The 18,463-nt window shown below is 45.4% G+C and overlaps 1 protein-coding gene across 2 annotated transcripts in view; it reads left to right on the top strand.

Annotated features, from left to right (window-relative positions):
* Positions 1-2,208: 2,208 nt before the first annotated feature.
* Positions 2,209-18,463, top strand: part of LOC134351101 (rab11 family-interacting protein 1-like) — a 93,313-nt gene continuing 77,058 nt past the window's right edge. For both annotated transcript variants that reach the window (XM_063057178.1, XM_063057181.1), the window contains exon 1: positions 2,209-2,250. In XM_063057178.1, coding sequence (XP_062913248.1) covers positions 2,224-2,250 — 27 coding nt within the window. In that variant the 5' untranslated portion in view covers positions 2,209-2,223. The remainder of the gene's footprint in view (positions 2,251-18,463) is intronic.

Genomic DNA, 18,463 nt, shown 5'->3' with positions numbered 1-18,463 from the left:
AATTTCAAAACAATGTATATGATAGGGAAATTTCATGGTGATTTTCATGATCAGCAGCCCAAAATCCATAAGATGCATCCAAAGGTATTCAGGATGCAAAATCAATGTTGATGTTGTCCAGTGTATGTTGGTAGGTAGGTAAAAGTAGGGAGAGAAGTTTGTAATTCTATCACAAAAATGAGTATTTGTTCAAGATATAATTAAAGTCCAAACTGATCTGTAACTACTATTGAATCACAGTTGTGTAGCGTTTAACGGAAAGCTCTTACAGCTTGGGACGTTTGGAGTTCATAGTTCAATTCCGACATCCTCTGTAAGAAGTTCGTACGTTCCTTTCCGTGAGTGTGTGCGTTTTCTCTGGGTGCTGCGGTGTCCCCCCACAGTCCAATGCAATACCAGTTAATAGGTTAATTGTCCTGTGATTAGACTAGGGTTAAATAAGTGGGTTGCTGGGCAGCACGGCTCGATGGGTGGGAGGGCCTGTTCTCTCAATAAAATAAAGAAAACGCTGATGTTGGAAATCTGAAACAAAAAGAGCAAATTGCTAGTAAGGGCAGGAAGAATCTGGCCACCGTGGTCTCACTCCCCACCTGGACTGGTGCAGCTGTGAATGCAGTGCCGTGAGAGGGTCAGCATTTTGAATTATATCCTTTTCAGTTTCCACCGTGTGCTGAGTCGAACGATTGTGAAATCTTCCTGTGTGTGTGTTGGTTGGTCCCGCAGGTCGTCATGACAACAAGAAGGCAGTGACTCAAGTTCAAAGTTCAAAGTAAATTTATTATCAAAGTATGTTTGTCATCGCATACTGCCCTGAGATTAGTTCCCCTTGGCGTCCGAGATGCCAAATAAGTCCGTAAGACAAAGGAGCAGAAGTAGGCCATTCGGCCCATCGAGTCTACTCCATCCAGTCATGGCTGACTTATTTTCCCTCCCAACCCCATTCTCCTGCCTTCTGCTCATAACCTTTGACTCCCTTACTTCTCACGAACCTTTCAACTTCCACTTTAAGTACATCCAATGACTTGGCCCCTTGCCCTCCACGGCCGCCTGTGGCAATGAATTCCACAGATTCACCACCCTCTGACTAAAGAAATTCCTCCTCATCTCCGTTCTAAAGGGACACCCTCCTATTCTAGGCTCCCCCTGTGCAGGAAACATCCCCTGCACCTCCACTCTATCTAGCCCTTTCAATATCTGGTCATTTTCAATAAGGTCTCCCTCATAAGTCTGGGTGGTGAGGTGGAGATACCCCAAAGGGGGTGTAAGGCGCTCCTTCCCTCCGCTAGCCTGCAGGTCGCCCTTGGGCAAGGTGTAGCACCTGCTTAGCCCCCGATCAGGGTCAAGTGAAGCCCTGGGAGCAGGTGGTGGATGGTCGTATGAGCAGCTGGTGCACATCACAAGTCCTGGTTATGTGACCACTGAAAACCACTTCTGTAGAAAAATTGCCAAAAACATTCATGGTCATGGAAAGACCATGATTGTCCACGTTATACAACATGGCACATAATGTAACTAACAAACTCATAAATCATATTACCTTGCCTAGACCTCAAGGGTAAGTGTGTGTACGTCAGCGACACACATCAAAGTTGCTGGTGAACGCAGCAGGCCAGGCAGCATCTCTAGGAAGAGGTACAGTCGACGTTTCGGGCCGAGACCCTTCGTGGATTCTCTGTGTGCAGTTCCCAACAGGAGGCACTAGGTGGCAACAGCGTACAAAAGATTCGGACACAGCAAACTCACAGTGCAGATGTATTCAGAGAGACTGTAACAAAATAAAGCAAACTTTTACTCGGGAATGTTTATAATTGGGAATAAAAGTGACTATATGAAATCAGAATATTGGAGACCTGATGTCAGTGATTCCAATCCAGGGACTGTAGATTTGAGGCCATAAGGTGGCCTGCCCTGGGGTTGGAGGCCTTTCTATATTCAAAGTTCAAAGAAACTTTTATTATCAAAGTACCTATACAACCATGAGATTCATTTGCAAGTGGGCCTACTCAATAAATTTATAGAATAGTAACCATAACAGAATCAATGAAAGATCTGCCAGCTAGGTTTGAGTGTGAGTGAGTGTGTGCGTGGGTGGGAGGTGCTTTGTTGCTGTTGTTGTTCTTTGCATTGTTCTGCCAGGCATTGTGGGATTGCGAGGTTGGTGTTGGAATGTGTCATGACTCCAGCTTCCAGCGTATCCGAAGATTGTGTTGGTTGTTAACACAAATGACAGATTTCACTGCATGTTTCAAGGTACATGTGATAAATAAATCTGAAACTGAATGTGAATCTGACTCGTGGCAGGGAAGGAGGCTTTTCGGCCCGTTGAATGCATGCATGCATGTTTCCCGTTAAGCAGGCTGCGTGCTTTAACCACAGCCTGTGAAAGCAAGTTCCAATTCTGACCAAACAACAGGAATTCTGCAGATGCTGGAAATTCAAGCAACATACATCAAAGTTGCTGGTGAACGCAGCAGGCCAAGCAGCATCTATAGAAAGAGGTGCAGTCGACGTTTCAGGCCGAGACCCTTCGTCAGGACTAACTGAAGGAAGAGTGAGTAAGGGATTTGAAAGTGGGAGGGGGAGGGGGAGGGGGAGATGCAAAATGATAGGAGAAGACAGGAGGGGGAGGGATGGAGCCGAGAGCTGGACAGGTGATTGGCAAAAGGGGATACGAGAGGATCACAGGACAGGAGGTCCGGGAAGAAAGACAAGCCGGGGGGGGGACCCAGAGGATGGGCAAGAGGTATATTCAGAGGGACAGAGGGAGAAAAAGGAGAGTGAGAGAAAGAATGTGTGCATAAAAATGAGTAACAGATGGGGTACGAGGGGAGGTGGGGCCTTAGCGGAAGTATAATTCTGACCACTCGCTGAGTAAGCAAATGGTTCCTCAATCTGTGACCAGATTCCTTCAGTGACTAACACACACAAAACGCTGGAGGAACTCAGCAGGTCAGGCAGCATCTACGGAAGGGAATAAGCAGTTGATGTTTCGGGCCTAGAAATCAGGATGAAGGGTCTCAGCCCAAAATGTCAACCGTTCATTGCCCTCCATAGACGCTGCCTGACCTGCTGAGTTCCTCCAGCATTGTGTGTGTTGCCCTGGATTTTCAGTATCTGCAGAATCTCCGGTGTTCTTTTTTAGTGACTGTTTGGTGTTGTTCCCCTCCTGCAAATAGAAACATCTTTTCTGCACACTCATTTCCAGCTCCCTCATGAGCATAGATTCACTGGGGCTGGATTTACCTCTCAATCTGCACTGAAGGTTTATCTTTTAATAAATATGTAATATTGGGTGTAACTAATTTAGCGTGATGTATGTTGTGAAATTTTGGAGTTCTTCTGTCATAAGGCTATAAGTCATAGGAACAGACGTACACCATTCGGCCCATAAATCTGCTCCACCATTCTATCATGGCTGATTTATTATCCTTTTCAACCCCGATCTCCTACCTTCTCCCTGTAACCTTTGACATTCTTACTAATCAAGCAACTATCAACATCGACTTTAAATATACCCAATGACTTGGTCTCGACAGCTGTCTGTGACAATTAATTTCACAGATTCACCACCCTCTGGCTTAAAAATTCCTCCTTATCTCTGCTCTAAATGGACGCCCCTCAATTCTGAGGCTGTGCCCTCTGGTCCACTCTTAGAAACAACCTCCCCCACTTTATCTAGCCTGTCAAAATTCAACAGGTTTCAATGTTTGCCCTCATTCTTCTAAACTCCAGCAAGTACAGGCCAGAGCCATCAAACGCTCCAAATATGTGAACTCCATCATTTCTGGTTCCATTCATGTGAACACTCTCCAATGCCAGTGCACCAGTGCATCCTTACTCAGATAAAGGTCTCAAAACTGCTCACAGTACTCCAAGTGCAGTCAGACCAAAGCCTTATAAAGCCTCAGCATTACATCCCTGTTTTCGTATTTCTATACTTACCAAAAATTCACTCATCTGTAATATGAATCATGGTTCAATCTGTGAATGAGTCAGTCCCATGCCATCAAGTTTTGCGTTGTTTGAAACAATAACTATTTTAGGGCATATTTCTAAAAATAACATTTTGACAAGAGTGGGTACAGTCAGCAGACCAACTGGTGAAATAATTAATGATTAAGGCACATGTATTTGTGAATTATTTTTGAGTCTTGTTACCTCATATCTTTGTGTTATTAATTGTGTCGTTATTTCAAGATTCATGATGATTTGTTGTCATTCAGTACAAGAGTGTGTAGAATCAGCATCAGGGACCAGGTTTAATATCACCGGCATATTTTGTGAAATTTGTAAAACTTTGCGGCGGCAGTACAATGCAATACATGATGAACATAGAAAAAAACGGAACTACAGCAAGTATATACATATATTAAATAGTTAAATTATAGTAGTGCAAAAACAGAAATTAAAACTAGAAATAAAAATGTAGTGAAGCTGTGTTCATTGATTCAATGTCCATTCAGAAATCAGATGGTAGAGGGGAAGAAGCTGTTCCTGAATCGTTGAGTGTGTGTCTTCAGGCTCCTGTACCTCCTCCCTGATGGTAGCAATGAGAAGAGGGCATGTCCTGGGTGGTGGGGGTCCTTAATGATGGACGCTGACTTTCTGAGGTATCGCTCCTTGAAGGTGTCCTGCATGAAACGGAGGCTAGTCCCCATGGTGGAGCTGTCTAATTTTACAACACTGTGCAGCTTACTTCGATCCTTTGCACCCTCCCCTCCCCAATACTGGACGGTGATGCGGCCAGTTCGAATGCTCTCCACAGTACAACTGTAGAAATTTTCACTCACAACGTGCTGGAGGAACTCAGCAGATCGGGCAGCATCCGTGGAAATGTCGACCGATCTTTTCCACGGATGCTGCCCGACCTGCTGAGTTCCTCCAGCGTGTTGTGAGTGTTGCTTTGACCCCAGCATCTGCAGATTATTTTGTGTATAGAAACTTTCAAGTGTTTTAGGTGACAAATCAAATCTTGTCAAACTTCTGATGAAATAGAGCTGTTGTCATGCCTAAATGATCGTTACTCGGGATCTGATGCACTGTAGCATAAAATACACTCTTGTATTAATTTAATTGACATAAATACTGTATTAAAGAAAATATTGCTGATTTATCACCATCTTATGTATCTGTGGCAAGATGTCACGGTGGATGCTAAATCAGAGTTATTTAATTTTTTTGTTGAATTCAAATAAAATTGAGGGGGAAAATGACTTTTACTTCAGTGACCAAGTTATTATGTTTTGTGGAATTTTTTTTGACAATCGAAATGGCTTCTATCAAGAGTGAAATATAGAAACATAGAAAACCTACAGCACAATACAGGCCCTTTGGCCCACAATGCCGTGCTGAACATGTACTTACTTTAGAAATTGCCTAGGGTTACCCATAGCGCTCTATTTTTCCAAGCTCCATGTAGCTATCCAACAGTCTCTTGCCTCCACCACCGTCGCCAGCAGCCCATTCCACACACTCATCACCCTCTGCGTAAAAAACTTACCCCTGACATCTCCTCTGTACCTACTTCCAAGCACCTTAAAACTGTGCCCTCTCGTGTTAGCCATTTCAGCCCTGGGAAAAAGCCTCTGACTATTGTGACGAGAAGACACATAAATTAAGATGTTTGCTGGCCTCGGCTAGCAACAGTGGCATCAGCAGTTGGTCTACCACCTGTCCTCAGGGGAGGGAGAGATAAGGAACAATGAAGCAGCATTTGGAGATATTAATGAAGGAGCCATCAGTCTGGGTATTGTCTAGAGCGGCTCCCCCTTTGAACCCTGAACTGTTTGAAGTGATGGACAGGCGATACCCCAGCAGGGGGATAAAAAGGGACAGGTTCGCTAAGGCAGGACACACGACACCTGAGGTAATGAGACCCTGGAAGCGGTGCGCCTCTCACGAGTCGGTGGGAAGCTCTTGGACGGCTGATCGGGGGATCAGCCTTAGACGCACAGGGTGGAAAGGTACGATCAGCGGGAACTCAGTGCGTGTCCGCCCTTGCTTGGGTGCCAGGTTCACTGCAGAGGATCGACCGCATCTGGAGGAGGGGTCACAGTCGGTGACCTCAGGTGACATCACAAAGGACTCGCCCGAAAGTTGCTTGTGAGCAATATCGCCGGTCTGTGAGTGGAAGCCGTGTCTGAATGATCAGTCGTTCCCGTTCTCTCTCTCTCCCCCCCACACTGTCCATCGCCATGGCAACGATTACTGCGAACTGAACTAAATCGAACTGAACTTTTGTGTCACTTTGAAATTGGTCATTTACCCCTAGACCACGATAGAGCTTGATTGATGCTGTTATCTTAATTCTGTGCACATGTGTGTTTATCATTGCTGAACTGTTGCATTTATTATCCTTTCGATTAGTGTGTTGCTTATTTCTTTAATAAAACTTTCTTAGATCTAGTAATCCAGACTCCAACTGAGTGATCCATTTCTGCTGGTTTGGCAACCCAGTTACGGGGTACGTAACATAAGTGGGGTTCTCGTCCGCGATTTTGAACGCTAAATTTGGGACGGAGTAAATTGATTGGGTCAAAATTCCCGAAAGAAAGAAAAGACAAACAGCAGAAATGGAGGCTGAGGAATTTATAAAGGCGCCGACCTTGGAGGCATTAGAGGATGCCAGGAAATCGGAATTGGTAGCTGTGGCCAAACGGTTGAATCTTGTTAAGGGGAAGTCGACAATGAGGAGAGAGGAGATACACAGAGCTATCGTAGAGCACTATGTATCTAAAGGTGTGTTTCCCCAAGGCGAGCTGGGGGTGGTGTCTATTGAAAAACCTGCTGGAGACGCAGTACAGGTACAGCTTGAAAAACTGAGACTCGAGCACGAGTTCCGGGTACGGCAGTTGGAGCAAGAAGAGAAAGAGAGAGAGAAATAGTTGGAGAGAGAAGAGAAGGAGAGGGACAGACAGTTGGAGAGAGAAGAGAAACAGAGGGAAAGGGAATTCGAATTGGAGAAGTTAAGGATAAGGGCAGAGCAGGGGCTCGTGCCGAACCAAGGTGGAGGGTTCCGGGTGACCCAGGAGGTTAGGCTGGTTCCCCCATTTGACGATACCGACGTGGATCGGTACTTTCTCCATTTCGAAAAAGTGGCTATGTCAGGACTGGCCGAGGGATGCACGGGTTGTTTTACTTCAGAGTGTACTGAAAGGAAAAGCCCAAGAAACTTACTCTGCTTTGTCAGCAGAAGATGCCCAGAGGTATGAGGTGGTGAAAGAGGCCATCCTCAGGATTTATGAGTTGGTCCCGGAGGCATACCGGCAGAGGTTCCAGAATGCGAGGAAGCAGTGGGACTGCACATATTTGGAGTTTGCCCGTGAGATGCAGACATATTGTGAGCGTTGGTGTGCCTCAAAGGGGGTAGAGGGGGATTATGACAGACTGCTGCAGCTGATCCTGATTGAGCAGTTTAAAGGTTGTGTCCCTGAGGGTATGAGACCCTACCTCGATGAGAAAGAGGCAGCCACGTTAGCCGCAACTGCTAAGTTAGCAGATGAGTATGCGTTGACGCATAAAGTGAAGTTTTCCCCGAGTAAAGGCTACCAGAAGGGTAGTCAGGACGGCGGGGAGAGTCCGCCGGAAAAGTCAGAAAGTAAGCCGGGGACTAGTGAGAAGGATAAGGTAGACCGGGAGCAGTCTGGCAGGAAGTCTCCTGGGGTCGTCTGTTATAATTGCGGGAAAGTCGGACACTTTGTGTCCAGGTGCTTTGCCCCAGGGAAGGAGACGGGGAAAAGAAAAACGGGGGTTCTGAATGGCTGTATCGAGCTGTTAAGCGAACCGCTAGGGAAGGACAGGTCTGCCAAAGTTCAGGAAGGGCGCGAGAGGTTTATCTCAGCCAGATTGGTGTCAGTGAAGGAGGGGTTAAAACCAGTTCCAGTGCTGATCTGGAGAGACACGGGAGCGTGTCAGTCACTAATACTGAAGAGTGTATTAGAGTTTAGCTCAGAGACCCAGACTGGGGAGGTAGAGGTCAAAGGTGCTGGGGAAGGGACAGAGTCAGTCCCTTTGCACCAGATACACTTACAAAGCAACCTGGTCTCTGGACTAGTCACGATCGGGGTGAGGTCCGAATAACCGATGAAGGGCGTGGAAGTCTTGCTCGGTAATGACGTCGCCGGGGGAATCGTGTTCCCAATCGTGAGATTGACAGGTCAGCCTGCCAGCATTGAGGCCCCACCCATGGACTCACAGGTTCATCATGGGGCTGCAGTAGTGAATTTAACTGCGGTGGTAAATTTAGCTGAAACATTTCTGCCAGCCTTGTACGAGACGGGGGTAGAAAATGAAAAGAAGGAGTGTAGTGAGACAAGAGGTAGGGAGGGAGCTGGGACAGACGTAGCAGTAGCCAGGAAAGAATTTGTGCAGAAGCGGGAGCGAGACGAGGGGCTGATGGTTTCAGCAGAGACAGCTCTCTCTGACACAGCTTTAACAAGGGAACTAGTAGGCTATTGTGCGGAGGAGGAAGTGCTAAGGAAGAAAGGGAGACCAAGTACCGTGCCCGCAGATGAGGAATGGGGGGTGGTGCAAAAGGGTTATGGGGATGAGATTTTTAACCTGGCCCACAAGGTACCCCCCGGTGGACATTTTGCGGTGCTGGAGGAAACAGTTGGTGGAACCATGAAAGAGGTTTACCGGCTGCCCAAGGTGAAGGATGTTATTGATCATGACCGACGCGAACTGAGACGGTCATAGGCTTTTGATATGCTAACAAACCTAGTCGGTGTTAGCGTGGAAATCAATGAAGCTAGGGGCCCCCTGATAAGAGAAAAAAACCATTTTGAAAAGATTAGTATGGGATCGATCAGATGGGAGAAGGCTATTGTTTTGGCCAGGTCTACTGATAAGGTCTCTCCCTTAATCCCCGAACAAAGCGACTCTTTAGAAGTAATTAAACGACTCGCACCCGTGTGTTTGATTGTCCCGAGGCGATGCAAAGAACTGGGACGTTGGGTGATGTCTGTTACAATAGGTCAGCCTGGCAAACAACACCATATATAATGAGTAATTCAGTGACTAAAGGGCTGATGAACACAGAGGTGTGTATTGGCAATTTAATACGGCTGTCTGAAGCCAGATTGATAGTAAACCTTGAAAAAAATGAGTTCGGCCACATAAGGGTCACTTACCTGGGAATTGTGGTGACACAGGGGCAGCTGGCAGCGATGCAATCTACAGTGCAGGCTATCGCTGACCTCCCAACCCCGACAGACAAGAGGGCCCTCAGAAGGCTCTTGGAGATGGTGGGGTACTGCAGGAAGTTTTGCAATAACTCTGCAGTCACTACCCCTCTCCCTCCTACTAAGCCCTTGCGAGAGAAAACTGAGTCGGAATGGGACGACCCTTGTTATTGTGGTCCGGGACAAAACCAAATGAGAGGTTACATTGATCGCAATTCATCAGTGTTTTTGGCCACGCTGAGTTGGAGCCTGGTCTAAGGGATTATTAATAACACATATAAAAGGAACAGCAAATGTGATGACTGTCTGTCAAGGTGTTGATAACTTCACACTCGCTGTATTAGCGAAATAGCTGATAAAGATGTATATTTGTGTGTGTCAAATAATGTACTCATGTTTGTAATTTTTACCCCGGTAAAAATCCTTAAAGGGGGGAAGTGTGACGAGAAGACACATAAATTAAGATGTTTGCTGGCCTGGGCTAGCATCAGTGGCATCAGCAGTTGGTCTGCCACCTGTCCTCAGGGGAGGGAGAGATAAGGCACACAATGAAGCAGCATTTGGAGATATTAATGAAGGAGCCATCAGTCTGGGTATTGTCTAGAGCGGCTCCCCCTTTGAACCCTGAACTGTTTGAAGTGATGGACAGGCGATACCCCAGCAGGGGGATAAAAAGGGACAGGTTTGCTAAGGCAGGACACACACGACACCCGAGGTAATGAGACCCTGGAAGCGGTGCACCTCTCACAAGTCGGTGGGAAGCTCTTGGACGGATGATCAGGGGATCAGCCTTAAACGCACAGGGTGGAAAGGTATGATCAGCGGGAACCCGGTGTGTGTCCGCCCTTGCTTGGGTGCCGGCTTCACTGCAGAGGATCGACCGCATCTGGAGGAGGGGTCACAGTCGGTGACCTCAGGTGACATCACAAAGGACTCGCCCGAAAGCTGCTTGTGAGCAATATCGCCGGTCTGTGTGTGGAAGCCGTTCTGAATGATCAGTCGTTCCCGTTCTCTCTCTCTCCTTCCCCCCACATTGTCCATCGCCATGGCAACAATTACTGCGAGCTGAACTAAATCGAACTGAACTTTTGTGTCACTTTGAAATTGGTCATTTACCCCTAGACAACGATAGAGCTTGATTGATCCTGTTATCTTAATTCTGTGCACATGTGTGTTTATCATTGCTGAACTGTTGCATTTATTATCCTTTCGATTACTGTGTTGCTTGTTTCTTTAATAAAACTTTCTTAGTTCTAGTAATCCAGACTCCAACTGAGTGATCCATTTCTGCTGGTTTGGCAACCCAGTTACGGGGTACGTAACACTATCCACACGATCAATGCCTCTCATCATCTTACACACCTCTATCAGGTCACCACTCATCCTCCGTCACTCCAAGGAGAAAAGGCCGAGTTCACTCAACCTATTCTCATAAGGCATGCTCCCCAATCCAGGCAACATCCTTGTGAATCTCCTCTGCACCCTTTCTATGGTTTCCATATCCTTCCTGTAGTGAGGTGACCAGAAATGAGCACAGTACTCCAAGTGGGGTCTGACCAGGGTCCTATATAGCTGCAACATTACCTCTCGGCTTGTATAAGATGTGGTAGAAGGCTTGCACATGATTTCGAAATTAAAGATTCAAATTTATTTGTCATGTGTACATCGAAACATACAGTGAATGCGTGGCTCGTGTGTCACACTTGAATGTGAGCTGTGGGTAGCCCGCGAGTGTCGCCACACATTCTGGCACCAACGTAGCATGCTCACAACACACAACAAGCAACAAAACAGTAAAAGCAAAGACAAGCCCCAGAACTTGCTCCCAGTGTATACGGAGGAGATGCTTCTTACAGTGGGGGGCGTCTAGGACCAGAGGGTTCAACCTCAGAAGAACAACCCTTTATAACAGGGATTAGGAAGAATTTCTTTAGCCAGGGGGTGGTGAATCTGTGGAATTCATTGCCTCAGACAGCTGTGGAGGCCAAATCATTGGATATATTTAAAGTGGAGGTTGGTAGTTTCTTGATTAGCCAGGGTGTTAAAGATTACGGGAAGAAGGCAGGGGAATATGGATAATAATTCAGCCATGATGGAATGGTGAAGCAGACACAATGGGTTGAATGGCCTAATTCTTCTCCTGTGTCTTATGGTATTTGTTAACCTGTCCCTACCTGTACTTCTTTATCTTCTACTGAATGGCCTAATTCTACTTGTATGTCTTATGGTCTTAATAGCCAGGCAAGAAATTCTGGAGTAATTTGTACGTGGAGCACATTGCCATCACTGAGCCAGTGGAGAATTCAAAGTAGATTTATTGTCGAACTACGTCTATATCACTATATACAACCCTGATATTCATTTGCATGTGGGCATTCGCAGTAGGTACAAAGAAACACAACAGAATCAATGAAAAACCTCACAGGGCAAAGATGGCGAAACAATGTGCAAAAGACAACAAGGTGTGCAAAGACAAGAAAAAAATAGTAAATAAATAAGCAATAAATATTGAGAACATGAGTTGTAGAGTCCTTGAAAGTGACTCTACAGGTTGTGGAAACAGTTAAGAGCTGAGGTGAGTGAAGTTATCCCCTTTTGTTCAAGAGCTTGATGGTTGAGGGGTAATAACTGTTCCGGAACCTGGTGGTGTGGGACCTGATGGTTGTAGGGTAATAACTGTTCCTGAACCTGGTGGTGTGGGACCTGATGGTTGAGGGGTAATAACTGTTCCTGAACCTGGTGGTGTGGGACCTGATGGTTGAGGGGTAATAACTGTTCCTGAACCTGGTGGTGTGGGACCTGATGGTTGAGGGGTATTAACTGTTCCTGAACCTGGTGGTGTGGGACCTGATGGTTGAGGGGTAATAACTGTTCCTGAACCTGGTGGTGTGGGACCTGATGGTTGAGGGGTATTAACTGTTCCTGAACCTGGTGGTGTGGGACCTGATGGTTGACGGGTAATAACTATTCCTGAACCTGGTGGTGTGGGACCTGATGATTGAGGGGTAATAACTGTTCCTCAACCTGGTGGTGTGAGATGTGATGGTTGAGGGGTAATAACTGTTCCTGAACCTGGTGGTGTGGGACCTGATGATTGAGGGGTAATAACTGTTCCTCAACCTGCTGGTGTGAGATGTGATGGTTGAGGGGTAATAACTGTTCCTGAACCTGGTGGTGTGGGACCTGATGGTTGAGGGGTAATAACTGTTCCTGAACCTGGTGGTGGGGGACCTGATGGTTGAGGGGTAATAACTGTTCCTGAACCTGGTGGTGTGAGACCTGATGGTTGAGGGGTAATAACTGTTCCTGAACCTGGTGGTGTGGGACCTGATGGTTGAGGGGTAATAACTGTTCCTGAACCTGGTGGTGTGGGATCTGAGGCACCTGTGCCTCCTTCCTGATGGCAGCAGCGAGAAGTGAGCATGTTCAAGGTGACACTGGAGTGCAGTGACTCGTTGCAAGATGCTCTCAGCAGAGCTATTCTTTGGCCCAGTGTCAAATTGTGTTTAATTGTACTCCTGTGACGTGCTCTTGTGATCTTGTTAGTATATGCCTATGCATGTATGAGAGATGTTGTTGTTTTGGCAACAAGACTCTACTGAATGGAGAAGCAAAGGTGCACAAAGGAACATCAGACGTAGAAAGCGGAAGCAGGCGTTGCCCAATCTTTTCCATGTGCCTAATCCGCATTCAGTAACGTCGTGGCCCATCTTTTAGCTCAGTATCACAACATTCCACTAACTTCATTATAGCATCATATAGCACTAGAGTACAGAAGCAAACCCTTCAGTCCACCTAATCCTTGCTTTACCTAGTCCCATCAATGTGCACATGGCCCATAGCCCTCCATACCCTTCCCATCCATGTTGCTATCCAAAACTTCTCTTAAGTAGTATAATCAAACCCACATCCACCACTTCAGCTGGCAGCTCGTTCCACCCTCTGAATGAAGAACTTCTCACTCATGTTCCCCTTAAACATTTCACCTTTCACCCTTAACCCAGGAGCTCCAGTTCTAGTCTCAACCCAATCTCAGTGGAAAGAGCCTGTTTATATTTACCCTATCTATAACCCTCATAATTTTGTATACCTCTATCAAATCTCCCCTCATTCTCCTCACTCCAGCGAATAAAGTCCGAACCTATTGAACCTTTCCCTATGACTCCGGTCCTCAGGTCCCAGCAGCATGACTAAGGAGATGGTTATCTATATCAGGAGAACTCACACCCCCAGTACACTGGCAGCAGAGCAAAATCCCGAGAGTGTGCATCTTGCACAGCCTCTCATGGCCCCAGAACACATCCTACACAGTCAGGAAAGCTCACCAACACCTCTACTTTCTGAGGAGAGCTGGACTTTGCACATCTATGCTCAGGTCATTCTATAGACATGCAGTACAGAGCATCCTAATGTGCTGCGTCACTGCACGGTATGGAAGCAGCTCTACAGCGCGTAGGAAGGCTCTGAAACGGGTAGTCAAAACTGCCCCAACGCATCGCCAGCACCAGTTTACCCGCCATCAAGGATATTTATACGTAAAGGAGCAGAAAAGGACCAGCAACATCATGAAAGATCCCAGCCACCCTGCTCATGGACTGTTTGTCCCACTCCCATCAGGGAGGAGGCTACATAATATCCGTGCTGGGACCACCAGTCTCAAAAACAGTTACTTTCCCCAAGCAGTAAGGCTGATCCAACATCTCCACCCAGTCACCCACCCCTCCCAAAACCCCTCTCCCCACCACCACTACTTTATCATTTCCTGTCAGAGACACCTTATATACACCCCCGTGCCTAGCGTCACTTTATGGACATACAATCAGTCCATGTATATAAGCTACCTTAAGTATTGATATGCATTGTGTTCTTTATCTTATTCTGTGCTTTTCTGGTACTGCATTGGATCTGGATTAACAATTATTTCATTTTCCTTTAGTGACTGGAAATGACATTTCTTGAATCTTAAATCCTTTCAGGGATTGCGTTCCCTGAGTAACTCTGCTAGGAACAGAGCTAATCAGTACAGACTTCAATTTCAGGGCGAGTGTGAATGTTCTTGGCCACAGATCAGTGATGAGGTGAGCCTGGAGAGTGGTTTCACCTTCTGTGAGCAGCTCTCTTTTATAAAACTACCTCTGATCCATTTAACTCAATCAGTGAAATGACTGTGCCATTCTCAGCTCCTCAGCCAGGGGAAATATCCTCCCTGCATCGAACCTACCAAGTCCTGCAAAGACGTCACTTCTCAGTGAGATCTCCTCCTATTCCCTTCCATTCTAAAAAGTACACCTCTGGCCGCCTCACTCGCTGGTCGTGTCTTAACTTGACTCTGATGGATCCTCACTGCACTCCCTGAATATTTTTAGGTTGGGGGACAAAACCAAAAATGTACAAAATACTCCAGGTGGGGTCTCACCGCGGTCCAAAAGAAATGGAACGCCCACCAAGGAGGAGTTTACATAGCATCCGTGCAAGGACCACCACACTCAAAAGCAGTTTCTTTCCCCAAGCAGTAAGGCCGATCAACACCTCCACCCACTAACCCACCTCTCCACACCCCCAACCACCATCAGTCACCTTATGTACAGACTCTCCTGTGCCTAACGTCACCTTATGGAGATGAAATCAAGCTGTGTATATAAGCTATCTTATATATTTATATTTATTGTGTTTTTTAATTATTGTGTTCTTTATCTTATTGTATTTTTTGTGCTACATTGGATCTGGAGAGACATTTATTTCAACCATCTTTACACTTGTATAGGAAATGACATTTTAAACAACCTTAAACATCCTTGTAAATTTTCTCTGCACTCTTTCAATGGTATTGATATCTTTCCTATTGGTAGGTGAACAAAACAGCACACAATGCTCCAAATTTGGTCTCAGTGACGTCTTATACAACTTCAACATAACATTCCAACTCCTGTACTGAATCAAACAACAGGAATTCTGCAGATGCTGGAAATTCAAGCAACACACATCAAAGTTCCTGTACTGAATTCTCTGACTTACATTGGCTCACATGTTACTGTGATTCCCTTAAAAGCCCCAGAATTTGATTCATAAATTGGTTGATTATATCAAGGTGCTGACCGTTCATACAGACTGACGATGGGGAGGCACGTTGGCTTAGCAGTTTGTGTGACATTTTCACCGCGCCAGCAACCTGGGTTCAATTCCTTCTGCTGTCCGTCAGGAGATTGTACAATCTCCCCGTGAATGTTAATGTTTCCTCCGGGTGCTCCTGGTTCCTCCCATATTCCAAAGGCATATGGAGTTGTAGGTTAATTGGGTGGCGTGTGCTCATTGGGCTAGGAGGGCTCGTAACTGTGCTGCCTCCTAAATACATAAACAAACAGCACATTGAGGTCGCACAAGATAAAACAATAATAGAAATTGCACCATGGAGGTTTTGATCACCAACCCTCTGCCTCTCCCATTCAGGTCATGAGTCGAACCTCTATCACAATCCTCAGCTGTGGTTTGAGTTCACTACTATGTCTGTCTGCCCCACTTTCCTCCCCCACCAGATTGTAACTTATCTATCTATCTATCTTGCTCTGCCAATAATGCAGCGAGGGAAAGAGGCCTCAGAGGCTTCTGTATCAATGTCCTGGCCTTCTCGGTATCACTTCCTCCTTCTGGGCCTCTGCGCTTCTGCTGAGTCATGTCGCAGTCTCCAGACAGGTTTTTCCTGAAATTTCATCAGAGTCATGAAGTAGAACGGAAGGCAGAATACCTCCTGTGAATGCTGCAAGGCACAGGGTGTACACCCAGAAGACACAGCGTCTGTGGGGAGGAGTGGATCCTTCCAGAGGCAGCAGTATGCAAGAACAACACATACAAAATGCTGGAAGAACTCAGCAGGTCAGACAGCATCTGTGGAAAGGAATAAGTAGTTGACATTTCTGTAGCGTATTTAACATTTCAGTAATATTTGAGTATTGTAAATACATTGTTTGATTAAGCATTCTTTATTTACATAATTAATTACAGGTTATATGTACAAAGTATGTGATGGCAAATGTCATTACGTTACCACATGATATGTGAGTGCGTCACTAAAGAAAAAATCTGAGGAGATACATTTTCCCAGCTCCTGTAATTTTATTTTTTTATTTAGTTTCTGGAGTTACAAAACACAACCGTGGCGACGAGGAAGTTTTAAAAAGAACCTGAAACAACCACCTGCCTGTTGAAGCTCAGCACATTTTTCTTCACAAGAGGGGAGTGAGGTTCAGGATAAAAAAAAAGGGTAGAAAACAGACAAACTCAACAAGCAATGTGTACAGCCATGGGTTGATAAGCAGTGACTACTGGTTAATAATTAAAAATAAATATATAAATAAAGCAGAAATGGCTGATACATCAGAAATATAGATAAATTCTATAGCACAACTGATAACTAGATGATATATACTGAACAAATTGAGCAGTATTTTGAAACAAATGAAGTAGCCAATAAAAAAATGAGTGCCAGTGTTGCTGAGTGCAATAGGTGGAAAAGCATATAGTTTGCTTAGAAGTTCAACTGCTCCAACCAAACCAGCTGAAATGAGCTTTGCTGATATCATGAATGTAATGCGGGAACCCCTAGAACCAAAACCATTGTTGATTTCAGAACATTTTAGATTTCATAAGCCCAATCAAAAGGAAGGGGAGTGCATTTCAACTTACGTGGCTGAATTGAAGAGATTGTTTGAGCATTGCCAGTTCAGTCATTGGCTTAATGATGCACTGAGAGATCATTTAGTTTATGGAATCTTACAAGAACGCATTCAAAAGTGGCCCCTAACTGATGCACAATTTAAATTTGGAAGAGCAGTTGAAATTGCTGTATCAATGGAAACAGCAGCCAGAGACACAATTGAGTTGCAGTCAGGAATGTAAGTCAGTATGATCAAAATGACAATGTCTCAACAGAAACCTGGCTGGGTGAACAAATTGTGTTACTGTTGGGTCAGAGGGTCTCATATCCCAGACCAATGCAGGTTTAAAGGCAAAAATTGCTGAAAATGTAACAAAGTAGGACACATACAAAGAGCATGTCAGGCAGACAAAAATAATTGGACTGCACAGGGAAGAGAAAAAGCTAAAAACTCAAGCTGCAGTTTCAAAAAGAGCACTAATCTGCATGCTGTTGATGAAAAATCTGATAATGATGAGAGTAACACAGGTCCGAATAGCCTTAAGATTTACAATGTGAAAACTAACAATAGACTTGCAATATAGCTCACACCAAAAGTGAACGGCAAATTCATTAAAATGGAATTGGACACTGGCTCAGCTGTTTCAGCCATTCTACTAAATGATTCTGAATGGCATTTCAAAGATACTAAACTGAAGCCTACAGATATTCAACTAAGAACTAATACTGAAGAAAAGGTAACTCCTGTGAGAATGAAATTTGTAACAGTGAAGCACAACAACAACCAACAGGACACATTGGGTTCGTATGTGGTAAAACAGGAGGACCAGCTTTGTGGGGCCATGATTGGCTGAGATAACTACAACTTGATTGGAGATCCATCTACCATGCCATATTCTTTCCCAGGTTGACTGGAGCCTACGGGTAATGCCAGTGGTCCCAGTAGCCAAGAAGGATGAGTCTGTCAAGATCTGTGGTGATTTTAATGTCACCATCAGCCCAGTATTGAAAGCAGATCAATACCCTCTGCCCAAGTTAGAGGATATCTTTGCAACTTTTCTAGAGGAAAACACTTCAGCAAAGTGGAATTTGCTGATGCATATTCGCAGAAGGAGATGGAAGAAGAGTCCAAAGTGTTTCTCATCATCATAAACACTCACAAAGGACTTTATCGCTGTAATAGGCTTCTTTTTGGAGTAGCATCTGCACCAACACTCTGGCAGAAAGCTATGAACCAGGTGCTGCAAGGCTGCCCAGTCGCTCAGCGTTACCTGGATGACATCATTGTTACCATTGAGGATGACAAGGACATCTCCACAATCTTAAGACAGTGTTAAAAAGATGAGAAGATTATGGGCTCGGAGCACAACACAACACATGTGAATTCTTTAAATCAAGCGTCACCTACTGTGGTCATACCGTTGATGCACACGTGTGCTCGGAAAATTCAAATCGTGGTGGACGCCCCAAGACAGAAGGAAGTGGTACGACTGCGATCCTTTTTAGGATTTGTGAATTACTCTAATGGATTCCTGCCAAACCCGGCTACTGTGCTCCACCTCTTCAACTCAGTACTGTCGACCGGGACGAAATGGCAACGAGAAAAGCAGTGTGAGGTGGCTTTCCAAAA

Source organism: Mobula hypostoma, chromosome 8 (assembly GCF_963921235.1).
Source record: "Mobula hypostoma chromosome 8, sMobHyp1.1, whole genome shotgun sequence".
In the NCBI taxonomy this organism is placed as follows: domain Eukaryota; kingdom Metazoa; phylum Chordata; class Chondrichthyes; order Myliobatiformes; family Myliobatidae; genus Mobula; species Mobula hypostoma.
The sequence above is the reverse complement of the archived record's forward strand: the minus strand, read 5'-3'. Positions and strand labels throughout refer to the sequence as shown.